Below are 25,095 nucleotides of genomic sequence, written 5' to 3'. Positions count from 1 at the left end.
TGAGCACGGGGCGGGGCCTCGGAGGACGGGCCCACTCGCCCCGGCGGCCTCGCAGTGAGCGGGACGCGGCCGAGGAGAGCGCCCGGGTCGGGCAGGGAGGGGACGGCGGCGGCGGCGGCGGCGGCGGCCGGGCTTCGGCGGATGCGTCTCCGGAGCGGCGCCTCTCGGGTTGGGAGTGGAGGCCCGCCCCGACCCGCTGAGCTCTTGGCGGCCCGGCTTTGCCACCCTGCTCGCCCCCTCCAGCCTCCTTCGGAGCCGCTCGCCTTCACGCCAGCAGCCTCGCCGTTTCTTTTCTTGTATAATTTTTATTACATTTTCCCTTTTACATTTCACATCCTTAAGATACCAGTGACTTCCCTTCTTCTCTTTCCACCATGGTTCATTTTACATCTCATAAATCCCTGCTTATTTTACAAAAACTATACCAATCGGTTTTCCATTATTACACCCATCAAAACTTATTTACACTGCTGAATTTATCTTAACGCTGCCAGCGTTTTCAGTTGTGTTATAATAATTTTTAGGTCTTATAAATATATAATAAATGCTCATAAATGTACCAAGCAAACACATATTTAAATATATAAACCACATGTCTGAAACACATAGGAAAAGTCCTAAAGCCGTTTTGACTCTTTCAGCCACCTCAAATATTTCTCTACAAGGTCGAAGCAAATGCAGAAACCTCCCCATTGTCTCTGTCCTCACAAATCCTGCCTTAAGGGCACATTTAAGGTATGAATAGGGTGAGCCTGTGACCTGGCTCAGGAATTATTATCATTACAAAAGAATGGCCAAACTCCCTAGGTAATCCAGCCAAGTGACCATTAACAGGTAACCTGGCAGACAGGGTAAAAACAATGCTCTCAGATCTCAGATTTCTCTTGTAGACCGCCTTTTCTGTGATGTATGTATGATGTTTCTGGGGTGGTCTTGGACTCCAGGGCGGGCAATTTAAAATGTCTATGTAAGGATGGGCACACCTTTGTTCTGGGTCCTCCTCCTCTCTCCTGCGTGTGGGGGGAGCCCCCTGTTGCAACAGTTCAATAAAGATCAGGCTTACTAGCTGCTTTGCTTCTCAATATTCTCTGGTTGGTCTCTGTTATTTTCTCCTACCGATAGAGAACCTACAAAAGGAATCTATAGGGGCTCTTGTGTACCCCATAAGGGAAAAGGAGCAATTTTTTTCTCATAACAGGGCTAACAAGACATGGGCCGCAGTTGTTGCCTACATAAATAACCTTTTCTGACACCAGGGGAATTTCAGTCTGAATTATCCCCAGAAAGGACTGAATTTTTTGGGAAAGTAATTTTAAACATTTTTTTTCAATTCATTATAGATCATTTCCCAGTACTCTTACCCTTTTAACACCACATATGAAAAAAATGTTCCCTCCGCCTCTTTACACCTCCAGCAGCCTCACCATTTCAGCCCTTTCTTGTTATTTGCAATAATAAACCCTGAAAGGCACCAAAAGCAATTAATGACTTTGCTCATAATAGCATTTATAACCCACCTGAAAAGAAGGAAAAATCCAGCCTTCCCCAGGGTGGCTTTCAAATGTTATAGGAACAAGTTTATTTATGTCCTTTTTCCAAGGGGTTCAGGGTGGCAGACATAATTTATTTCATTGCTGTTTCTTCACTTCATTATTTCCCCCATGCTATTTATTTGCTTCTTCCTCCAAGCTGTTCAGGTCCTGCTTTTTGATCCTCACAACACCCCTGCGAAGTGGGGGTGGGTGGGTTGCTTTTTGCCAGCACCAAAATGACCCTCCCCCACAGTGCAAACCTGGGCAGTGTTTGTGGTGGTCCTAGGCTGCCCAGATGACTTGCTGATGTGGCCCCAAGGAAAACAGATCAATGCCTTTGGCACCAGCTTGCTGCAGGAATTGCCAGAATGAGTCTCTTGGGGAGTTGGGCAGCAAAAGCCAACCCCTGGTTTTTCCATAACAAAAACTCTAGGGATACCCTCTGCTGCCATAGAGTGTACTGGCTGCCCCACTCGCTGCTGTGTGAAGGATCCTTATGTGTGTGGCAAGAGGTTGACGTTGCAGCTGGATCCCATGGCCTTGCTATTTCAACATGTGAGGGGCTCCATTGAGAGATTTATTTATTTTTATTGCTGATGAATTTTTGTTTTAAATTGTTCCACCAAAAAAATAAATAAATAGATTTTACAAAAGAAAATGGCATAAGAAGCATAATGAAAGGCCTGGGAAAAGGAAAGAGTTTTGGGCAGCCCCACAAAGATAACAGGGAAGTTGCCAGGCAAACCTCCCCAAAGAGAGAGCATTTAACAAATAAGCTTACACCACTGAAATTGCCTCGGCTCCCAAAGTTATGCAGCTTCCCTCATGGGGTCCCCACCAACAATGATGCCTATATGTAGACAATGGGGTACGATCAGCAGTGCCCCTTTCTGCACATGTTGCCCCTTCACAGGAGGAACGTTGCATTTACACAGCATTCAATATTTTCTACAAGGGCAATGAGATGTTGTTGTGATCGCTAGTGGGGGATTTGTTTGGCATGCTTGGATGCAATAATGGGCTGGATGAGGGCCAATAAACTGATGCTTAATCCAGACAAGGCTGAGATGCTGTTAGCGGGTGATGCTTTTGCCTGGCTAAGTGGTGTGCAACCTGCTCTACATGGGGTCACACTCCCACTGAAGGAGCAGGTTCGTAGTTTGGGGTTTTTTGTGGATCCATTGCTTGCACTCATTCTCACACATTGAGTTTGACTTTTTACTTGCCCTTCACTATAAGGTCCCCAGGCAGATTACCACTGTTAAAAAAATATAATATCAAATATAATATAATATCAAATATAATATCATATCAAAAACAGTCCCAAGAATAAGGGTCCGTGTGTGTGATATCAAAGACCAGGGTAAAGAGCTGTGTCTTCAGCAGATGAAAGAAACTACATAAGGATGGTGCCAGAAGTACCTTTACAGAGAGGGAATTTCACAATTTAGAGTCTGCCACAGAGAATGCCTTCTTCTGAGATGCCACCTCCTGAACATCTGAGGGCAAGAGAAGTACCAAGAGCAGGGATCAGCAACCTTTTTTAGCCGTGGGCTGGTCCACAGTCCCTCAGACCATGTGGGGGGCTGGACTATATTTTGGAAAAAAAAATATGAACGAATTCCTGTGCCCCACAAATAACCCAGAGATGCATTTTAAATAAAAGGACACCTTCTACTTATGTAAAAACACCAGGCAGGCCCCACAAATAACCCGGAGATGCATCTGTCTCATGAGACCAGGGCCCTGCAGGATCTGATTTCTTTCCGCAGGGCCTGTAAGACAGAGTTGTTCCGCCTGGCCTTTGGCTTGGAGCCAATTTGATTCCCTCCCCCTCTTTCTTTTTTCCTTTCTCTTTCTGTATTGGAACTCCTATTTGGGGACTTCCCTGGCTTTTTTTTTCTGGCCCATGTAGGACCAGTCTGGGTAGTTAGCCTTGGTGAAGACTTGACATTTTTATCCCCCCAAAAGTTTTTGATTGAGTTCCACTGAAATGAGGCTGCATTTTAATGTTTTAATGTTGTATTTTAATTTTGTTTTTTAAGCTGTATTCTAATCAATTGTTTTTATATTTGGTGTTAGCCGCCCTGAGCCCGGTCTTGGCTGGGGTGGGCGGGGTATAAATAAAATTTATTATTATTTATTATTATTTTAAATAAAAGGACACATTCTACTCATTTAAAAACACGCTGATTCCTGGACCATCTGCGGGCCGGATTGAGAAGGCGATTGGGCCACATCCAGCCCCCGGGCCTTAAGTTGCCAACCTCTGACCAAGAGCATCTTAACACCCAAGGGGGTCTGTAGGGAAGGAGCCACTATATTATTTCGCCCTTTAAATACCAATGGGAGCACCTTGAACTCATAGGTGTAGCCAAGGGAAACAGGGGGACAGCTGCTCCCCAAAATCAAGTAAATCAATAAAAATACTTAACTACTTCCCCACAACATGAAGCCTGCTGCCACCCCAACATAAATCCTGGCTGTGCCCATGTTTGAACTGCCAACTCTGAGACACGGGTGGCCTTGGTGGTGCTGAGTACTAGCTCAGTTATAACCCTGTCTGGACAGGGATAACTTGACTACAGCCTCTGGTTACTTCAAGATTTGACTTATGCGATGTCCCTTGAAGACAGTTCAGAACTAGAACACAATGTGACTTCCCAACGGATGGCAAATTTAAAAAAGGTAAATTAATAAATAATAATAAAAATAAAAATAAAAATAAAATAAAAATAAAAAAGACAAGTTTCATTATTTTTTAAAGTCCACACAGTACCCCTCTCCAATTGGGGGGAAAAAATCTACCCTGATATTCCTAATCCCATGTTTGAATAGTTCAGACTGTGTTGTTGTTTTATTAAATTTGTATACCACCCTTCATCTAAGATCTCAGGGCTGTTCACAGCATAAAAATACTATATAAAAATACACAATACACAATACATAATAAAAACAAGAACAAGGACCAAACCAAACTAAACCACAAACCCCTCCTCCCACCCCATCCCATAAACACATTTAAAAGGATGTTTCTCAGCCCAAGACCTGGTTGAGGAACGTTTTCACCTGGAACCTAAAGGTGTATAATGAAGGTGCCAGGTGAGCCTCCCTATTAGTATTATTATCTGTTTAGTGACAGTATCTAGTAGGAAGATTATATAAGCAGCAGTGGCTTTGTGTGCTCAAAGTTCATGGAGTTTGGAATTCTTACTCATATGTGAAGCCCACTAAAGCACTTCTGGCTTTCAGTTTTGTTTCCACATTTTGATCTGCAGGTCTCCATGAAAAATCCAATTGTCAGTTCAAATTTCAACAGGTTCCAGTAAATTCATGTTGTTATCAGTTGTGATAAGTGATTTTTAAATATACCTTTTACTCTTGGGAATGGGGCAATGCCATCCTTCTTTGTAGGATTTGTGTCTGAAGAAAAGATGCTTCAGATAAACTGGGACAGTTCAGGGACTGAGCAGAGGCAGCCAAAGGTCAGATTTAACAGAACAGGCAGTTCCCCAAAAGTTTCATAAGAAGATGAAATCAATAATCTAAACCCAAGGTCCAGCAAGAAACCAAAGTCCAGACAACGCAGTCCAGAGGAAGCAGCAGGGAAGGAACAGACAAGAACTTGGAGCTGAAACAACTGACAATCAGACCCTCAGTATATTTGAGTTTTGGTTTTTTTCTCCTTTCCTTATATAGGGCTGCTATTGTGCTGGGCCAAGCAAGACTTTGTTATGTCAATCAATCCAAGCAGAGATGTTGCAGAGCAGAACTGGAAGTGATTTACTCACTGGTATACAACTAGGTTTCATTCAATAATCATAGAATCACATGAAGATGATTGCATACTCTCCAACATTTCACAGACAAAAAAATCCAGATTAGGTCACATCCCAGTTAACTCTTTAAACAATATCCCACAACCATTTTGCATGTGTATATTCCCTTGCACCTTGGATCAAAAAGGTTCTGTTTTTTCATGAAAAGGTGAAGTAGCAAGTGCTGTAATATACTAACTTACACTTGCAGGCATAAAAGGGTTAACCTTATTTATTAATAATAATTAATTCATAAAAATGCAATTGAGAGAACTCAAGTTATATATGCAGTATACAAATGTAATCAATATTGTGAACAGAAGGGACGTTTTTAGAACCCTCCATGCAGTTCCATTTTGGCGGAACCAAATGAAGCAGCAGATGGTTCTCCAGTGACATGAACTGTTTTCTCTCCTGCCGGGAAGTTGCCTGCTATAACTCCTACAGCTGGAGCACCTTGCAAAAGCTGGGTAGTCTGCAGCTGACTCACAGCATGCCACATGCTTTTCTCTATTGTTTAATATCAATCCTAAAATATTAAATCAGATAAATACTTTTGGCCTTTCTGAAGCAGAAGGAAAAAACATTCTTTTAACTATCTGCTCAAATGCCATCATTTTCACTGAAAATGCTAATGGGATTATGTAAAAGGTTATTTCATTCATTTCAGACCAGGGGCGCATTGACACACTGATGATGTCCTTTGTTTGTGCCTTGTTAATGACTTCTTTTATCTCCAAGAACCTCAGGCCTCGAAGAGCAGACTTGGCATCTTTGCTACCGAAGCCTCTCGTTTCAAGCATCTCCCTAACTTGTCAAGTAGTTTTGGAAAAGATGTAATGGACATTAACGAGCGTCAGAAAGTGTAGATATAGCAAGTGCTTGTACAGTGGATAAAGTTTTCTGAATCACCTGTCCTTTCTCCATTCCGCTTGCACAGACAGCAAGATGAAGTGGGAAGATGGGTCAGAAACTCAAATACGTAATCTTCTGTGGGGCTATCACTGCTGAGCTGGAAAGCTCAAGTCTGAGTTATACATCAGCCATTCCTGCTTGTGTTTCATGTTCATGCTTCAGGTGCAAACTTAAATCCGTGCAGCGCCTTCTATAGGGGGTTTGCAAGCTTCATTTAGGTGGTCTGCACTGTGTCTGTGAAGAAAATAGGGAGCAACAGTCATGAACAGCAGGTGAAGACAATCCCATATTCATATTGATTTTCCATTGTGTTCTGATTGCTTCTTGTATTTCTTATATTGTATTTTATTGTGGCATTTTACATTTTATTCTATGGACTTCAAATTGTAATGTAATAAAATACAATATAAAAGAAATAAGAGAAGCAATCAGAATACAATGGAAAATCATGCATCCTCTAGCACAGTGCATTACCCCACCTCTTCTTTCCTGATGCAGAAGGGAATGTCATTTTGTGGTTCTCCCCAGGTGCCAAAATATATAGGGCCAGTTCTGTGTGGAAGACCTCTGTTTGACACCCTAGAGAGCTGCTACCAGACAGAGTATCCAAGACGGCTCAACAGACCAATAGTCTGACCTGCTTTAAGGCCGCTTCCAATGTTCTTAAATTATATTCTGTAAAAAGGGCTGCCACCACCTGTGCAAGGATCCACAGACCTCTAACAGCAGCCATATATTTGGGCTGCAGAGCAGAGCAGAGGGAGGGAAGGGAAGCAGGGTTACAACATCAATTCTGCTGAGAGACCAGCTGCATTTAGCTTTTCGTCAACAGTGGCCCTACCTGCGCTATACAAGTAAAGCACCATTGTTGTTGTTTAGTCATTTAGTCGTGTCTGACTCTTCGTGACCCCATGGACCAGAGCACGCCAGGCACTCCTATCTTCCACTGCCTCCCGCAGTTTGGTCAAACTCATGCTGGTAGCTTCGAGAACACTATCCAGCCATCTCGTCCTCTGTCGTCCCCTTCTCCTTGTGCCCTCCATCTTTCCCAACATCAGGGTCTTTTCCAGGGAATCTTCTCTTTTCATGAGGTGGCCAAAGTATTGGAGCCTCCGCTTTAGGATCTGTCCTTCCAGTGAGCACTCAGGGCTGATTTCCTTCAGAATGGAGAGGTTTGATCTTCTTGCAGTCCATGGGACTCTCAAGAGTCTCCTCCAGCACCAGAATTCAAAAGCATCAATTATTCAAAAGCACCATTATGCCACTTTAATAGTGGCATTAAAGAGAGAGGCAGAGACAAAGAGAGAACTGCAGAGTAGCCACAGCGATACCGAGCTTGCAAAACCTGCTGTCATTTCCACAACTGCCACCTGAGGTCAGCACCTGTTAATGCTTCAGACTGAAAACCAGGCCTTGGAAAGGCTCTAAACTCATTACTTAGAGGCTCAATCTGGCCATTAGCATCGTCCTTCAATTCAAGCCTCTCCCTTAGGATCCCTTAAATAATAATAATAATAATAATAATAATAATATTTTAATTATTTATACCCTGCCCATCTGGCTGGGTTTCCCCAGCCACTCTGGGCAGCTTAAAGGTAGAGGTAAAGGACCCCTGACAGTTAAGTTCAATCGCGAATGACTCTGGGGTTGTGGTGCTCATCTCGCTTTGCTGAGTGAGGGAGCCGGCGTTTGTCCGCAGACAGTTTTTCCGGGTCTTGTGGCCAGCATAACTAAGCCGCTTCTGCTGAGGCATAGGAATTCATTCGTGTGTGTGTCCCCCCCCCCCCAAATATAGTTCAGCCCACCACATGGTCTGAGGGACGGTGGACCAGCCCACGGCTGAAAAAGGTTGCTGACCCCTGGCTTAGGGCTTGCCAATCAGAAGGTTGGTGGTTCGAATCCCCGCAATGAGGTGAACTCCCGATGCTAAGTCCCAGCTCCTGCCCACCTAGCAGTTTGAAAGCACAAAGTGCAAGTAGATAAATAGATACCACTCTGGCGGGAAGGTAAATGGTGTTTCCATGCGCTGCTCTGGTTCACCAGAAGCGGCTTAGTCATGCCGGCCACATGACCCAGAAGCTGTCTGCGGATAAACGCCGGCTCCCTCAGCCTATAGAGCGAGATGCGTGAGCAACCCCAGAGTCATCCGTGACTGGACCTGACGGTCAGGGGTACCTTTACCTTTACCCCTATAATACCTAGTGCTGTCCCTATAATTCCCTAAAGAAGGCTTCTGGGGCTTTTTTTTACAAATGTTATTTTAAACATTTTTCAAGTCATTATATATCATTTCCCTGTAAGCTTTAACCTTACTACAAGATCACCACATAGGATAAAAAGAACCTCCTTTCTCTTTATATTTCCAACATTTATTTGATTTGGATTTATACATTTTGCCAATTTACTCAGTGTTAGGTACCATTGATATATCATTTTCATATGATTTTCTCTTAGACCATAGCATGCTGTAAATTTTATCTTCATATTCCACATCTGTTCCCATGCTTCCATATCTATATTATGACCAACATGTATTGCCCAAACAAGTTTCCCATTCCTGATACAATTGAATTTATATTGAAAATATAGCAAATATTCATCAGTTTGCATCAGTGTCTATAAATTAGCATGTGCTAATCGGCATGCAACTCTCAGTGAGAGTCTTCTCCACTATGGCAAAAGGGATTGAATTTCTCTAGAAATTAGAGACCTGTGCTATCGGTTTGAACCCGGAGCTGTAGCTAGGTGATCTTGCGCCCCTGACCAAACCATCCAGATTGTGCCCCCTAGCCACAGACAAATTAGCTTTTCTTTCCACCTCTCCTCCAACCCCCACAACTCCACCCATTCAATTCCTCACGCACTAATCTATATTTTTATTTATAGACACATTTATGGACATATTTTAAAGCCAATTTTGCTCCCCCCCCCCGCCTGCGCCTCTGGCAGGGGTCCACCTCACCACCCCCTAGCTACAGCCCTGTTTGCACCGCCACCTTATAAATCGGCATGTGCAGATTGCATGCAAAACCCATCAGCCACTTTTTTTTTAGGGGCGAGTGATCGCCCAAGAAAATGAACAAGCATTTCCATTCTGGCCATGTGTCAATGGCCCCCCACCCACCCCCGAGGTGGCACCCCAGGTTTCAATACCCAGGACCAGGACTGGATTTAGGTTTGATGAGGCCCTAAGCTACTGAAGGTAATGGGACCATTTATATGTCCAGCTCTCCTTTGTCTACAACAAATTGTTGCTGTTTTTTTTTAAATGTTGAATATATGCTATATGGTAATTTATGGACCTAATAGGTATCTAAAGCCATTTGCGCATAACAAAATATGCATTTTATCAAAGGAATTGTTGAACTGAAATACAGTTAAGAACGAAGTATATTAATAGTTAAATACAATTAAGAAGTATATTAATAGTTAAATAATTATTAAAATGATCAATAATTATTAATTTATCTAATTATTTTTTAAATTATTTTTAATTATTTATCTAATTATTTAATTATTAAAATGATTTTTTATTCAAAACAAACTTAATAATGCAAACATATTGGCGTTTGGCAGTAACAAAAGTTCCTTTAGAAACACAGTTTACAAAGACTCATAATCTAGTCTCTAGAAACTTGCTATAACATGAAATAATAACAGGTGATATATGTTGCAAACTACTAATAATTATAAACAGCTTTATAAATATGAAATTAAGTGCTATAACCTGTACAATGCAACTGTAGTTAATACAAGCAGACAGGGCCTATGACTTACATCATAGGAGCCTACACAACACAAGACAAAAACACTGTTGCTGTATGTAGGTTTTATTTTATTTGTCCCCCCCCCCTTTATATTTTGGAAATGCACATCCAGTTTTTTTCTCCTTTAATTTTTTTGGGGGCCCCCAAGAGTGTGGGGCCCTAAGCTATAGCTTGTTTCGCTTATACGTAAATCCGGCACTGCGCCAGGACAGCGTGCCGTCGGCTCCGTCTCGCAGCGAGCCAACAGCGCGGGGGTCCCGACGGGCAGGGAGCGCGCCGGGCGCGGGTCCGCCCCGCCGTCCCTGAGTGACAGCCCCATGTGCGGACGACTATAAATAGCGGGTTCGGCGGCCGGCCGCGCGTGATTGACGGCTGCCGCGCTGCGCGGCGTCGAAGCGGACTGGGAGCCGCCCGGGACCCCCGCGCGCCCTGCCGCCGCCACCAGCTCCCCACTTTTCCCGGCCGGGAGAGACCGAGCGTCGCTCTTCGCTGCGGGGCAGATGGGCTCCAGGCGGAGGCCCCTGGGCCGCTCCTACTCGGGCAACGGCCCTTACTCGGCGTACAGCCCCGGGCAGGGCAGCGACGGCGAGGACAACGGGCCCCTGGTGGAGCATCGGCCCGAGCGGCGCAGCTATTTCCTGAGCGTGCGCCCCGAGAACAGGTACGCGCCGTCGGGGCGCGCGGGGGAAATCGGTACCCTGGAGGGAGATGTGGGGCGCTGTTGGCACCCAGGCCCGGAGGTGAGGTGGGGTGGGGTGGGGGGTCGGGGAAAGGTGGAGGCCCCCTAAGCTTTTGTGGTTACGTCGGGGGGCATTCCTCCCGGCGAGGCGGCACGAAACAGATGTGCACCAAGCGCTTTTCTTTCGTGCTGGGAAGCGAATGGATGCTCGGGAGAGAGAGACTGCGGATGGTCAGAGGAAGGGCTGGTCGAAAGGAGGGAGAAGGAACCTGTGGAACTCATTGCCACCAGATGTAGGGAGGGGACCGCTCGCTTAGAGGGCTTGGAAAGGAGGAGAGGTGGACCGGTAACCACCGTGGCAGTCCTTCCATGGAGCCTCGACGTCCTATCTCATAGGATCAGGCGACCTGGGGCATGAAATTGGGGAGGGCAGTTTCCCACGAGTCTGGTTTGTAGTTCCTCTGGGTGGGTGGGGGATGAACCTTTGGTTCTCTGGATGCTGGACTCCAACTCCCATCAGCACCAGCCAGCCTGGCCGGTGAACCCAGGGATAATGGGAGAGGTATTCCAGCACCCTTCCCCAGCCCTGGGCTACAGATGGACCAGATCCAGCAGGGCTCTTCTTACCTTATGTACTTTATTAAAGTGCCAGAGGTATTTAAATTGTGCAGATTTCAGTGTTGGGCCTTGCTTCCCTCCCCTCTCCGCGTTGGAAGTATAAATGAAGGAAAAGGTGCCTTGGAGAATGTGCAAAATGCACTTCTCTCTCTCTCTCTCTCTCTCTCTCTCTCTCTCTCTCTCGTGAGCAACCACAAGTAAACAACACACTCACAAATCTACAGTTTCGTGGACAGTTGATAGTTCTGTGAGGCTATGAACCTCCTCCTCGAGGCCGACAAAGGGATAAAGCAGATTATTTTTCCAGGGCTTTTGGGTGCCCTGGTGAACTTGTCCAATGGACCAGGAGGAGGGAGGAAGCTGTTTTATTACAGCAATTTCCTAGAGGTCTGTTTCGTTCCCTGCTGCTAACAAAGGACCTAGCTGATCAGCGGGCGCGATGCGCCAGGCATTCTCGCTGGCCTTGAGGGATACCCAGGAGAAGAGGAGGAAGAGGAGAATCGCCTGGGAGGACAGAGAGCAACCGGGGCAAGCCAAGGCTTGCAGAGGCGACTTCTGCCTGGGCATTCGGAATTGGCTCTGCACCAGCTGCCAAATGGCTATTATTAAGCTGCGGGCCAATAATGGAAGCTCTATGTATACAAGTGAAAGGGCTGATTTAGAGAACTCTCTCTTCCCCTCTCTTTATTTTCATTTATTAGGATTTTCAGTTTCATGCATTTCAATAATCACAACTCGACTTCTTTACCCCTCTTTCTGCGGTTCCTTAAATTTGTTTTTTATATTTTCTGAATATCCAAATTAACTTAATTTACTCATTTAGTCATTCACTTTAAATATATATTCTTTTAAACTGCAGGTTAATATAATAATACAGTTATTTGTAAATATTCCATAAACCATTTTCATTCTTTTATAATAAGTTTGTCATCTTGATTTCTTATTTTCCTGGTAAGTTTTGCCATTTCTGCATATTCCATAAGTTTTGTAACCATTCTTCTTTCGCTGGGACTTCTTCGTCTTTCCATTTTTGGGCAAGTAACATTCCTGCCACTATAGTTGCATACATGAATAAATTTCTATACACTTTGAGTAGTTCTGTCCCTATAATTCCCAAGAGGAAAGCTTCTGGGGTTTTTTTTACAAACTTTATTTTAAACATATTTTCCAATTCATTATATATTATTTCCCAGTAAGGTATAATGTTACTACAAGACCACCACATATGATAAAAAGAACCTCCTTTCTCTTTATATTTCCAGCACTTATTTGATTTGGATTTATAAATTTTTGCCAATTTACTCGGTGTTAGGTACCATCAATATATCATTTTCATATCAATTTCTCTTAGACCGTAGCCTGCTGTAAATTTTATATCCATATTCCACAATCGTTCTCATGCTTCCATATCTATATTATGACCAATTTCTATTGCCCAGTGTGTATCATTGAGGATTTTACTTGCTCATCCTTTGTCTCCCATTCCAATAATATCTTTTACATTTTAGACAGCACTTTTACATTCCATTCCAACAGATCTCGCTCCAGTTGTGATATTTGTTCCCCAAACCCTTGTATCCTATCTTTATTAAATTCTTTGTTCAAATGATGATATTGTATCTTCCCCTCATTTAAAGCAAGAATTGTGTACTACTTAATCAGCGAAATAAATCTCAGAGCGGTTTTAAATAGTATGAAATATTCATTTAAAAGATAGCAATTAAAAACAGACTTTCAAAACCATTGACACAACAAAATGATCAAACTCAAGTTTTAAAAGCACATATGCATAATAGAACTAAATGGCTGGGTTTAGGCTTACCAAAACAAAAAATGTATTTAGCAGGCATTGAAAAGCAGTACAGTGAAGGTGTAGACAGGGATTTCCAGAGAAATCCAGTGCCACACTAAAAGATTGCTTTCTTGTGAGTGTGGAACATGTGGCTCTTTGCAGTTCATGCTTGCATAAGAAGTCTTAGCTTAGCCATCCTCCCTTGTAGTGAGTCAACCTTATGAGTGAGCCAGTGAGTCATCCTTGTGGACTGTTAGCAACTTTTGAGATCACCGCAGTGGTTTTTCAACTTCGGAGAACTCAGAAATCAATGCCAGCCTGCAGCCCTGATTTCTCATCGTTGCTGACCATTTTTCTTATGTGAGCAACTATTGACATTTCCGAGAGTTTCTGGACTGACAATGGCATGCAGTCTTGGGAACGGTGTGCTGGGTTTCCTAGTTCTTGGATCAGTTGCTGAAAGAGCTGTTTTAAGACTTCAATCCTATACCAATTTACGTTGGAATAAGCCACATTGACTTTTGAGTAGACGTATATAAGATTTGCCCTGTGAGGCTGTGCTTGGGACAGCAAGACTACAAACTGAGCACGTCTGAGCAGGGATGGGGAAACAGAATGGCAAATGGTTATGGATGATTAGATCTGTGAGTCCTGCTCTGCTTGGAGGGCCATCACCTGAGTCAAGGGACATTTGGATTACAAAAATCCTGGGCAGCTTTGGTGTTTGGTCACTGAAATATACTCTGAGTCGAGTGTGGATTTCATGCTCTTTATTCAGCTCATAGTAGTGAGGAATGCAGGTTCCCCCGAAATGTCTGCTTTATATACATTATTTACACCATGGGCCCCACGTGATTGGCTAATTCTGGGATTCTCCTGTAGGCCAATCAGGTTGCAGATTAACTTCCACCAGGAGTTGCATTGGGTGGCTCCTGTGGATCAATCAGACTGCTGCATTCTGGATCCTATTGTTCTAGGACCAATCAGACTGCTGCATTCTGAATCCTGTTGTTCTAGGACCAACCAGACTGCAGCATTTTGGATCCTATTCAACTTAGTACATAACAGTGACGAATCAGGTGACTGCAACTGGCGAGTCCAACCTGGAACTCTCCACATATTGTTGAACTACGACTCCCATCAGCCCAGGCAGCAGGGATGAAGTCTGGACTTTTGGCAGCAGCCTCACCCTGCAGGACAGCGGGGGGGGGGGGCGCAATGTGGATGTTCTGCCCCAGGAGACTAATGGAACTGAATATGTTCCCAAATGCTCTGCTGGATTTCCCAGTGGATTGAGCGGGTGATCCTGTTACAGCCTTGGCCTTGCTGTGGGAGGGTGAGGCGTGGAGGGCTGCTGACATGATCCCTCACGGGGCTCCTCTCTGGTGCCGCAGAGCTTGCTGTTTTCCTTGGTTTACGGAGGAAAGCTCTGGGCGGTGCAGCACGCTGGCAGGCGACTGGAACGCAGGGGGTGAAAAACAAATTCAAGCTTCAACGAAAAGAGACGGGGGCACCAGGCTGGGCAAGCTTGGCAGTGTAGGCACAAGGATCTTTGTCCGCTGCATCCAGAGGGGCTTTCTGATCCTCAAGAAAATGCGCCTAGGATTTCAGTTCCCGTGGCAGCGCAGGAGCAAAGTTTGCTGCCGGTTAAGCCAGCTGTCTCGCGCAGCAGCGCAGAAGCACAAGACGTGCATCTTTTGTCGCCGTGCTGCCATGCGCTGCACCACAGAGCCAGCCAGCCAGGTGGAGATGTCAGTCGCCAACCTGCCATCCACAGATCTCCATGTGGTCGCAGTTGGAGCCTTGCCGGTCGCAAAGCGTGCCTGGTGCCCGGGGAATTTCGAACCCTGTAGGCCACACCTCTGCCTACCAAGCGGCAAAAGAATTATTTTGCCTCCTCCGTTGCATCCTCAAAGAGCCGTCCAGCAGAGCTGCTTCAGGTGGCTTGGAGGCTGGAGGTACCAGCAGTGGTGGGCAGGCCTCTGGATCACTCAGCAGCATGATAAGTTGAATTTGCGTGGCGCTCTGAGGATAAAGCCGCCCAGCGCCATTGCTCCTCTCATTGCACTTTCAGCTGAGATGTTCAGTGCAGTGGCTTTCCACACTATGCAATGATGCAACCGGCATCTTGCTCTCTTGACGCCTGCCCATCGTTTGCTGTAAGAGCCAGTTGGCAGTGACAGTGGTTCACCAGATGGGCCGAGGGTGTGATTTCTATACAAAGGCATCCCTCCTTGATCACTGGGTTTTTTCAGGGATTCAGGGCTCCCCATCTCCCATGGGTGGCTTGGATGCAAGGCTCACAATCACAAGGAGACGTCTGCTCAGTATTGTGGGTCCAGTTTTGTGGATCTCCCTTCCAGTTGAGGTCAGACCAGTCTCGTTCCTGTTGAATGTCCAGCGCCAACTGAAAACTTAAAAAACCCAAAAATAAATCCAGCAGTCTTTAAAATTGGATTTTATAGTTTTAACTCATGTTTGGTTGTTTTGTAATTGGTTTGCTTGCGCAGCACTTAGAGACGACTGTGATGAAGTGGTAAAGGAATTGTTTGAATATAAATAAATGAATGAAAATGAATGAATGATGGGAGTTGTAGTCCAACAACACCTGGAAGACACCTGGTTGGGGAATGCGGGTTTAGTCACAGAGGTGATTTGACTTTAAAATGTACGATAGCTGTATCTACTTGATGTAGATTCAGATTTCTTTTTAAGGAGGCTTTTCCCCCAGCGATGTTGTGTGACATAGGCTAGCTCAAGTTGCAAGACAAACTTGTAGATTCCAAACATGGACTGCCACACATTCTCTGGAATCTGTTGATTCACCCCTAGGTCTAAGATGTCTATAGATAAAGAGCTGCTTCACATATTACGGCATTCTTACCTTAAAGGCACCCCCAGTGTAGCAAATGATTTTTCAGCACTCTTGTTGACTGTCATCAGTAGCAATCAAGGGTGATGTAGCGAAGCCCTGAATTCAGACCCCTATGTCCCCATACAGCTAATTGTGTAGTCTTGGGCCAGTTATAATACCCCAGCCTAACTTACCCTGCAGGGTTGTTGACGGTGTGTATGCTGCTGAGAGCTAATTGGATGAAGGGCAGGATAGCGATGCAATAAATGTTGGGAAACATGTTGGGAATTTTGCTGCTCTCGGGGAAATGGTAACCTTCAGCGAGCCAGCTGACTTGTGTAGCTGCGCTGAAGCACAAGATGCTCATCTTTTGATGCACATCTTTTGTTGTGGTGCTGCCACTGCACCCAGCACCGCAACGCCAGCCAGCGAGTTGCCAACCTGGCATCCAGCGATCTCCCCATGGTGGCCAATGGAGCCTGTGCCAGTCACAAAACACGCCTGGCGCCTGGGGAATTTTGAACACTGGTCTCTTCCAACTCTGATTCTGTACCTCTGTGCTAACATCTGAAAGGCCACAGGCTCCCTACTTCTGGTATAGATGCTAATGAACTAGATGGCCCCACTTGCTGTAAGGCAACTTCCTCCATTCAAGTTACCAGGACTAGGAGGGACCATTCTCTGGAGGACGGAGAGACCACCTGTCAGTCTGTTTGGCTTAGATGGACCAGTCTTCTGATTCATTAGAAGCCATGCTATTGCCTTTTTCTCTCTTGTAAATATGCGAAAACATGCACTGGGCATGCCTCAGCCGGTTGTACCCCCCAATCACATGCTTCCCAGATGGTCTGCATGCTTCAAAGATATTTAGGATTCAAATCCTGCTCTTCAAACTTGACAGAGAAGAGTCAACACATTGCAAAAGCACAACTCTCTCTTTTCTCCAGTGCCTTTGCAGCTATGTGAATGCTCATGTTGCTGGCCACAGCAATTGTATAAATAATAATATGAATGATAAAATTGTTGTTGTTATTACAGTGGTACCTCGAGTTACAAACTTAATTCGTTCCGGAGGATGGTTCTTAACCAAAAACCATTCTTAACCTGAGGTGTGCTTTCACTAATGGGGCCTCCTGCCGCCGCCGCACCGCCGGCACACAATTTCTGTTCTCATCCTGGGGCAAAGTTCTTAACTCGAGGTACTACTTCTGGGTTAGCGGAGTCTGTAACCCGAAGTGTTTGTAACCCGAGGTACTTCTGTATTATTATTAATTGCACTACTACCCAAGAAACGGGACGCGGGTGGCGCTGTGGGTTAAACCACTGAGCCTCTTGGGCTTGCTGATCGAAAGGTCGGCGGTTCGAATCCCTGCAACAGGGTGAGGTCCTGTTGTTCAGTCACAGCTCCTGCCAACCTAGCAGTTTGAAAGCACACAGCAACAAGTAGATAAATAGGTACCGCTCCGGCGGGAAGGTAAACAATGTTTCCGTGCGCTGCTCTGGTTTTGCCAGAAGCAGCCCGGAAAAACTGTCTGCGGAAGCGGACAAACGCCGGCTCCCTCGGCCTGTAAAGCGAGATGAGCGCTGCAACCCCAGAGTCGTTCGCGATTGGACTTAATTGCCAGGGGTCCCTTTACTTTTACTACCCAAGAACATTTATAGGCATCCCCTTTGAGCTTCTCTCAGGCTGAGGATTACTTTTTGGTGTGGAAGAGAAATACCTGTAATGGAGATGAGCATTTTGGCTTTTTTAAAAAGACATTTGCATTGCAAACAGATTGACCCAGACCCACTTTAATAATAATAATTTATTATTTATACCCTGCCCATCTGGCTGGGTTTCCCCAGCCACTCTGGGTGGCTTCCAACAAAACACTAAAATACAATAACCTATTAAACATTAAAAGCTTCCCTAAACAGGGCTGCCTTCAGATGTCTTCTAAAAGTTTGGTAGTTATTTTTCTCTTTGACATCTGGTGGGAGGGCATTCCACAGGGTGGGTGCCACTACTGAGAAGACCCTCTGCCTGGTTCCCTGTAACTTGACTTCTTGCAGGGAGGGAACCGCCAGAAGGCCCTCGGCACTGGATCTCAGTGTCCGGGCAGAACGATGGAGGTGGAGACGCTCCTTCAGGTATACTGGACCGAGGCCAGTCTGGTGTAGTGGTTAAAAGCGATAGACTTGTAATCTGGTGAACCGGGTTCGCTTCCCCGCTCCTCCACATGCAGCTGCTGGGTGACCTTGGGCTAGTCACACTTCTTTGAAGTCTCTCAGCCCCACTCACCTCACAGAGTGTTTGTTGTGGGGGAGGAAGGGAAAGGAGAATGTTAGCCGCTTTGAGACTCCTTCGGGTAGTGATAAAGCGGGATATCAAAGCCAAGCTCTTCTCCTTCTCCTTCTTCTTTTAGAGCTTTAAAGGTCAACACCAACACTTTGAATTATGCTCGGAAACGTACTGGGAGCCAGTGTAGGTCTTTAAGCTTTGCCCTGTGCAGTGGTGATCCTCCAGGGTTGTTGTGTAGAATGTCTCTTGCGTCAGCCCCCTGGCTCTCAGCCCCCTGCGAGGCTGTCCTTTGAGTCGCTCTCTCTGGCTCCTCCACTTGCACTTTCCATGTTGGGAACTGGGAATGTCGTGGCTTGTCCACCAAGTGGTCCTGTTTCAAAGGACTAAAGGGACAGGCTTGTTTCCCCAAAGCCTTAGCTAGCTGAAATAGCGTGAATTGTGTCATGGGACCGAATGAGACATGATGTTGGACATGACATTTGGCGTTGTGATGTTCCACCAGTGCTTGCAATGATGTAATTCAGTTTAACCAATTTGATGAATTAATTCGAAAATCTCAAAATTACGATATATCTGAAATGAGTTCCTATAATTCCCAGGTGAACTGAACATGAATTAAGTTCCATTTGCTGTGGCACTTTGGGTGATATTTAATCCAATCCAATTTTAATTTTAATTGAATACTAGATAGATGCACAGATAAATAGTTGGTAGAGAGGGGTTTCATCACACGGCTGTGTGTGTTTGTGGCCATTGCAATTACAATTTTTAGCTGTCTGAAAAGTGGCTCTGCTGTTTTGGCTTGAATATCATAATGGTTGGGGACATGAAACAGAACAGTTGTCCACAATATGTACCCGTTTGCATTCTGTGATGCTTTCTTAGTCTTCTTAAGTATATTTTGCACTTTAGCAAAGCAGCTGGTACATTTCTGAAGGCAGGAAAAAACCCCGCGGAGGACCACATGACAGAACTGTGAATTGAACTGAAATGGAACTTGTTCCTTTTTGAACTTGACCTGGAAAAAAATGCTTTTAAAAATAAACTTTCCAAGCACTGAGTTCCATTTTCCTTTGGGGAGGGGGGCGAGCTGGGTTGGGACTGTGGTTTGGGAGGGCAGGGCTTTAACCCTTTGGGCCCAATACGGGCCTGAGCAGAAAACCCCCCTCCCATATATGCAAGGGGGGGGAGCTTACAAACCCCCTCCTCCACGCCACAGCCCTGATCAAGCTTGGCACCTGCTCCCTGTGCCAGCTCTTGGTTGAAGAAAAATGAAATATGCAACGCCAGACCACACGGCAAATGTCATGTCTACTTTGGCCTTTCGAAATAGGGACAGTCACGCTGCACCAGTCACGCTGCAACAGTGGGTGATTCAAAGCAGGGAAGGCATGGGCAGAGCAGAGGGGCTGAACTCCCCTGCTCACTGGTTTTGCTCCTGCAACCACTTCTTCCCAGCTTTGTGTTCCTTTGAGCCAGGTTTACACTGGGTCTCTGAGCCCAGACAGGGAAAACACAGCTGGAATGGTGGAGGTTGGCGATAGGTATGCATTTATTGACAGCTGGGATGGGGAATTTGTACCCTCCAGATGTGGTTGGGCTTCCAGCCCTTGCCCTTGCCTGGTCAATGGGGAGAGATAAGTCCCCAGCCCGTGGTCACACTCTGACCTTCATGGCAGAAGGAGGATTTTGAACCTGAGTTTCCTCAGTCCTAGTCCATGACACCACACTGGCTCTTAATAGAGGAGAGGACAGTGACTGGAAGCATTTGTGACCCATCTTCTTCAGATTTGTATCAGACTTTCTGGTAGAGGTGACAGTCAGATGATGATGATGATGATTATTATTTTATTTTCAATTTTATTCATTTCAATAATTTTATAATCATTTCAATATTTCAAAACCCGACTTCCTTCCCCCTCTTTCTGTGCTTCCTTAAATTTATTTTTAATATTTTCTGCATATCCAAGATAACTTAATTTGTTCATTTATTCATCTACTTTAAATATATACTCCTATAAAACTGCCGTTTATTACAATAATCCTGTCAATGTTCTTATATGTTTAAAGTTTGTAAGTATTCCATAAACCATTTCCATTCTTTTTTAAAAAGTTTGTCGTCTTGATTTCTTATTTTTCTGGTAAGTTTAGCCATTTCTGCATATTCCATAAGTTTTTATATCCATTCTTCTTTCGCTGGGACTTCTCCTTCTTTTCATTTTTGGGCAGGTAACATTCTTGCCACTGTAGTCACATACATAAATATTTCTAAATAGTTTGGGTAGTTCTGTCCCTATAATTCCCAAAAGGAAGGCTTCTGGTTTCCCCCCCACAAACTTTATTTTAAACATCTTTTCCAATTCATTGTATATCATTTCCCAGTAAGCTTTAACCTTACTACAAGACCACCACATATGATTTAAAAAAAATTCTTTCTCTTTACATTTCCAACATTTATTTAATTTGTACATTTTTGCCAATTTACTCGGTATTAGGTACCATCGATACATCATTTTCAAATAATTTTCTCTTAGACTGTAACATGCTGTAAATGTTATATCCATATTCCACAATCGTTCCCATGCTTTCATATCTATATTATGACCAATATCTATTGCCCAGTGTATCATTGAGGATTTTACTTGCTCATCCTATAGAGCTGACAGTCTGGAGGCAGGCTGGGACCGGTCAAATAAGTAGCTAAGGTAAGGTGGGATGGTCATTTGAGAGCAGCTCAGTAGCTCAGAGATGGGGAACATGTGATACCCCCTTCCTAGATGTGAGAATCCAACTGCCATCACCCTGGACTATTGGCCATGAAGGCTAGAACTGGTGTGAGTTGATGATCACCAACAATCTGGAGGCCAGCAGGTTCCCTGGTCTCTTCTGCACCTGAACAACGAACGACGCTAACTGAAGAAGCAGGTCAACACTGGAAACTTTATATCACCAAATGGAACCCAATTAGCCCCTTGTGTCACCTGATTCCTTCAACCCACGCTGTGTCCCATGTGCCATGGTGGCACTTCTCCAGGGGATGAACTTCTGGAACCACCTTAATAAATGAGCTAATAACGACGGCTCTATTGCAAGGAGACGTTATTGTCTGGAATGGCTCGCAAGCAGGGCTGTTAGGGAGGTGAACAGCTGACTAAGAAAGAGCGGGGCTATTTATATATAGCTGCTTTCTGGAATGCTTTCGTGCTCCAGCTGAGCTACTACCAGATCCTGCTCAAACAGGTCTCTGGTTTCCCCGAGAGGTATGTCGACACCTTGGGGTCAAGTTGTCAGAGGTCACCCAGCCCAGCCGGTGTGCAGTCCCTGGTGGCTCTCTCCTGGGTGAATCCAGCACCATTTGCTCTTTTGCAGGGCCAAGGAAATGGGTCCTGGAACCCAGTCCCATCCTCATCCTTCACAGTGGAGAAGGTGGGCTGCCAATCCGCTGCCCCAAATCTCATTCTGACAACTGTGCCAGCCCTCGCTGCTTTGTGCCCACAACCGTGCGATGCCTGCCTAACACTTCCAAGTGGCATTTGGGGGATATACAGAACTGCCCTTGCCTTTCTCCCCTGCTGTTAATGACCCTTTTCATTCATAGCCTTTGGTTGCAATTTACAGCGTTGTGTGTTTATACTGGCAGGCGGTAGAAGGCAGCTGAATTTTATTAATAGTCTCTTGACTTGTGTTGCGAGGACTCATTTAATACATCCCAATAACTGTTGTTTTGAGCTCCCTTTTATGCTTTCTTATTATTACTTATTATTACTCTTAAATTCTAATTATTTTGTTTGCTGTCTCTGCTTAGCTTATCAACCAGCCGGTTATCTCCCTCCAGCTTTGGAAGGTAAATGATATTGTATTAGTCTTGTCTGACTGCACACTTCCGGGGTCAAGAAGACTTTCTGTGCAACTCACCCACTGAGATCAGGGGTACTAACCGCACTGACAATGCTGCCTTGATCTTGCATGCTTATGCTTGCTTGTACTGAAGAAACTCCGTAAAGGTGTGTGGAATACACAACGGGATAGTTTTAAAGAAGGAGGATGCTGTTCCCCCACTCTGGGATGCTTTTGTTATTTGGTTCAAGTCAGCTCCCTCGAACCTGGTGCCTTCTCACTGGAGGCGGGCCCCATAGCACTGCCCCACCAACCACAGTCTGCCCTCAGCCAGCCCCCACCTGCCTGTCTTCTTTCTTACAGCCAATCAGGCGGTGGCTGTGCCTACTGTTAGTCTCCCTCCCTTCCACCCTACCGGTCCAAATGGGCACCACCCAACGTTATTCCAGATGTTTGGAACTATGAGACCCACCAGCGCTGCTGGCAGTCATTGTCCCCAACATTTAGAGGGAACCAGGTTGGGAGAGGCTGGCTTTAATAAGTTGCGTTTGCTATGTGAAATGGCTTGACAAAGGTTATGGAAGGCTATCTGGCTTTTCCAGATTTGTCACCAGTCGCTGAGGAGCAGGCACCAAATCTCCTGAATATGGGTATTGGCAATGCTTCAGCGTTGGACGAGGGGTGTGCTAGAATAGCAGAGAGTTTGATTTCATAGGGAAGGGAGAAACGTCTCCTTTGTGAATAAAATGACCCATCTTCTTCAGATTCCTTCCTGTCCCAACAGGAGCAGGAGAGATGAGTAAATTCCAAGCTAGATGAGATGTACATTAGTCTGAGGACTGCTTCTCTTTTACAAAGCACCTTGAGGAAGGGGCAATTTGGAGTGGGGAGGGGATGCTGAACCCTTTTCCTGCCAGACCTCTTTCCTCCTGAAACTCTCTCTACTGTGGGGTTCCTGAAAGATAAAAATGAGCTTGGAGACATGCAACAAGGTTGGGGAGTGCTTGTGTAGAGACAGAGATCTGTGGCGGAAAAGGGCTAGAAGGGAAAGTGTTAAGCCAGGCATAGGCGAACTTGGCCCTCCAGATGTTTTGGGACTACAACTCCCATCATCCCTAGGTAACAGGACCAGTGGTCAGGGATGATGGGAGTTGTAGTCCCCACACATTTGGAGGGCCGAGTTTGCCTATGCCTGTGTTAAGCACATCCTCAACTCTTTATCACCCCTTTCTAGAAAAATAGGAAGCTGTCCTCCAGCAGATTAGAATATCTGTTCATCTAACTTAGTGACCTGCACTACAACTGGCAGCAGTTCTTACAGGGTCTCAGGTGGAGGTTTTGCCCCTTTCCTGCCATCTGATCCTTTTACTCAGAGATGCTAGGGATTGACCCTGGGATCTTCTGCATGCAAGCATGTGCTCTGCCACCAAGCTGTGGGCCGTCTCCTAAAAGGGGCTTTATAAGGGAGAAGCAGCTCTCTGACGGCGTATATTAAAATTTGGCTCTTATGCTGTGTTAAAGACAGGGAGGTTTCATGATTTAAATGCATTTAAGGAAAACTTCAGCAGTCCACACACTTCCTGATCCGCCAAGGTTTGCACTGGACATGTTTCTGTGTGTGTGTCTTTGCACAAAATCCTGAACCTTATTAAGGTAATAGACATTTTTGCACCATGGAGCTGGATCGAAGCCATTCCTTGTTGTCCATCCTGCCTACCGTGGTAAATTTGCACCATCCTATCCATGCACCAATTTACCTAGACTTTCTGCTGATTTTCTTTAAACACAAGGTGAGCCTGATCGCACCCCCCCCCATCTCCCTTGCTTCCTCCCACCTTTCCTTCCAGCAAAGTGATTGGACTCTGTATATAAACGCACAAGAGCAGTCACGCAATTCAGCAAAGCTCCAGGCTGCAATTTGCAATGGAAATGTCCTGGGGAAATGGCCTGGGCTGGAACCAAGGAAGGAAGTGGGGATGGGGAAACACATGCACACAAAACAGTGATGAAGTGTGTGGTGTGGCTGCACCCCAAGAGCATTCTCCATTGGTCTCCGTAGTTTTGCGCATACCAAATTGCATGGGAATCTGATACTGGATGAAGAATGTGGATCCCTGAGAAGCGAGTGTGGCTTATCTTTTCCTCCTCAAAGCAAATATTTAGCCCTCAAGCTTGTTGTGGGGGCTTGAAAAATATTTTGAATTCTTGGCCACCGGCATCAGATTTCTAGGGGGCTTGGATTTTTTTTCTTTCTTTCCAGCTTTTCTGGCTTAGCTGTTTGTGACCTGCATTCTCAACAATCAGTCTCTCTTTCCAGGAAACTCCGGGAATCATAGCTCTGCAAAGGGTCTCCCAAGAACTCTCAACACCCTTAACAAACCACAGTCCCAAAGATTCTTTGGGGGAAGCTGTGACGGTTTAAAGTGGTATAATACTGCTTTAAATGTATGGTGCAGATTGTGCATTAGATGCCATGGCTGCTCGAACTGCAGCTGTTTCATAGTTCCACAATAGCCACAGGGAGAAATAGGTGTCGTCGTCCCCAGTCCCCTGGGGAGCAACTTAGGAACCAGTGTGTGCTTGTGATACTTTTCTCATCAGCACAGGTGACTGAAGCAGTGAATGGGGTGGAGATAATAATATTAGCAGGTACCTCTTTAGAAGGGACGCGGGTGGTGCTGTGGTCTAAACCACAGAGCCTACAGCTTGCCAATCGATTGGAAGGTTGGCAGTTTGAATCCCCGCAACGGGGTGAGCTCCTGTTGTTCGGTCCCAGCTCCTGCCCACCTAGCAGTTCGAAAGGAAGGTTGGCGGTTTGAATCCCCGCAACGGGGTGAGCTCCTGTTGTTCGGTCCCAGCTCCTGCTAACCTAGCAGTTCGAAAGCACGTCAAAGTGCAAGTAGATAATTGGAACCACTCCGGTGGGAAGGTAAACGGCGTTTCTGTGTGCTGCTCTGGTTCGCCAGAAGCGACTTAGTCATGCTGGCCACATGACCCAG

The 25,095-nt window shown here is 45.5% G+C and overlaps 1 protein-coding gene across 3 annotated transcripts in view; it reads left to right on the top strand.

Moving 5' to 3' along the window:
* Window positions 1-10,403: 10,403 nt before the first annotated feature.
* The window catches only part of ALPK3 (alpha kinase 3), a 68,805-nt gene continuing 54,113 nt past the window's right edge, over window positions 10,404-25,095 (top strand). The window contains exons 1-2 of one of the 3 annotated variants that reach the window (XM_080980248.1): window positions 10,404-10,693; window positions 22,065-22,103. In XM_080980248.1, coding sequence (XP_080836374.1) covers window positions 10,533-10,693; window positions 22,065-22,103 — 200 coding nt within the window. In that variant the 5' untranslated portion in view covers window positions 10,404-10,532. Of the gene's footprint in view, window positions 10,694-19,768; window positions 19,804-22,064; window positions 22,104-25,095 lie in introns of those variants that run through there. The other 2 variants (XM_080980250.1, XM_080980249.1) reach the window with 2 other exon arrangements.

Source organism: Podarcis pityusensis, assembly GCF_964106645.2.
Source record: "Podarcis pityusensis genome assembly, chromosome: 14".
Lineage (NCBI taxonomy): Eukaryota > Metazoa > Chordata > Lepidosauria > Squamata > Lacertidae > Podarcis > Podarcis pityusensis.
The sequence above is the reverse complement of the archived record's forward strand: the minus strand, read 5'-3'. Positions and strand labels throughout refer to the sequence as shown.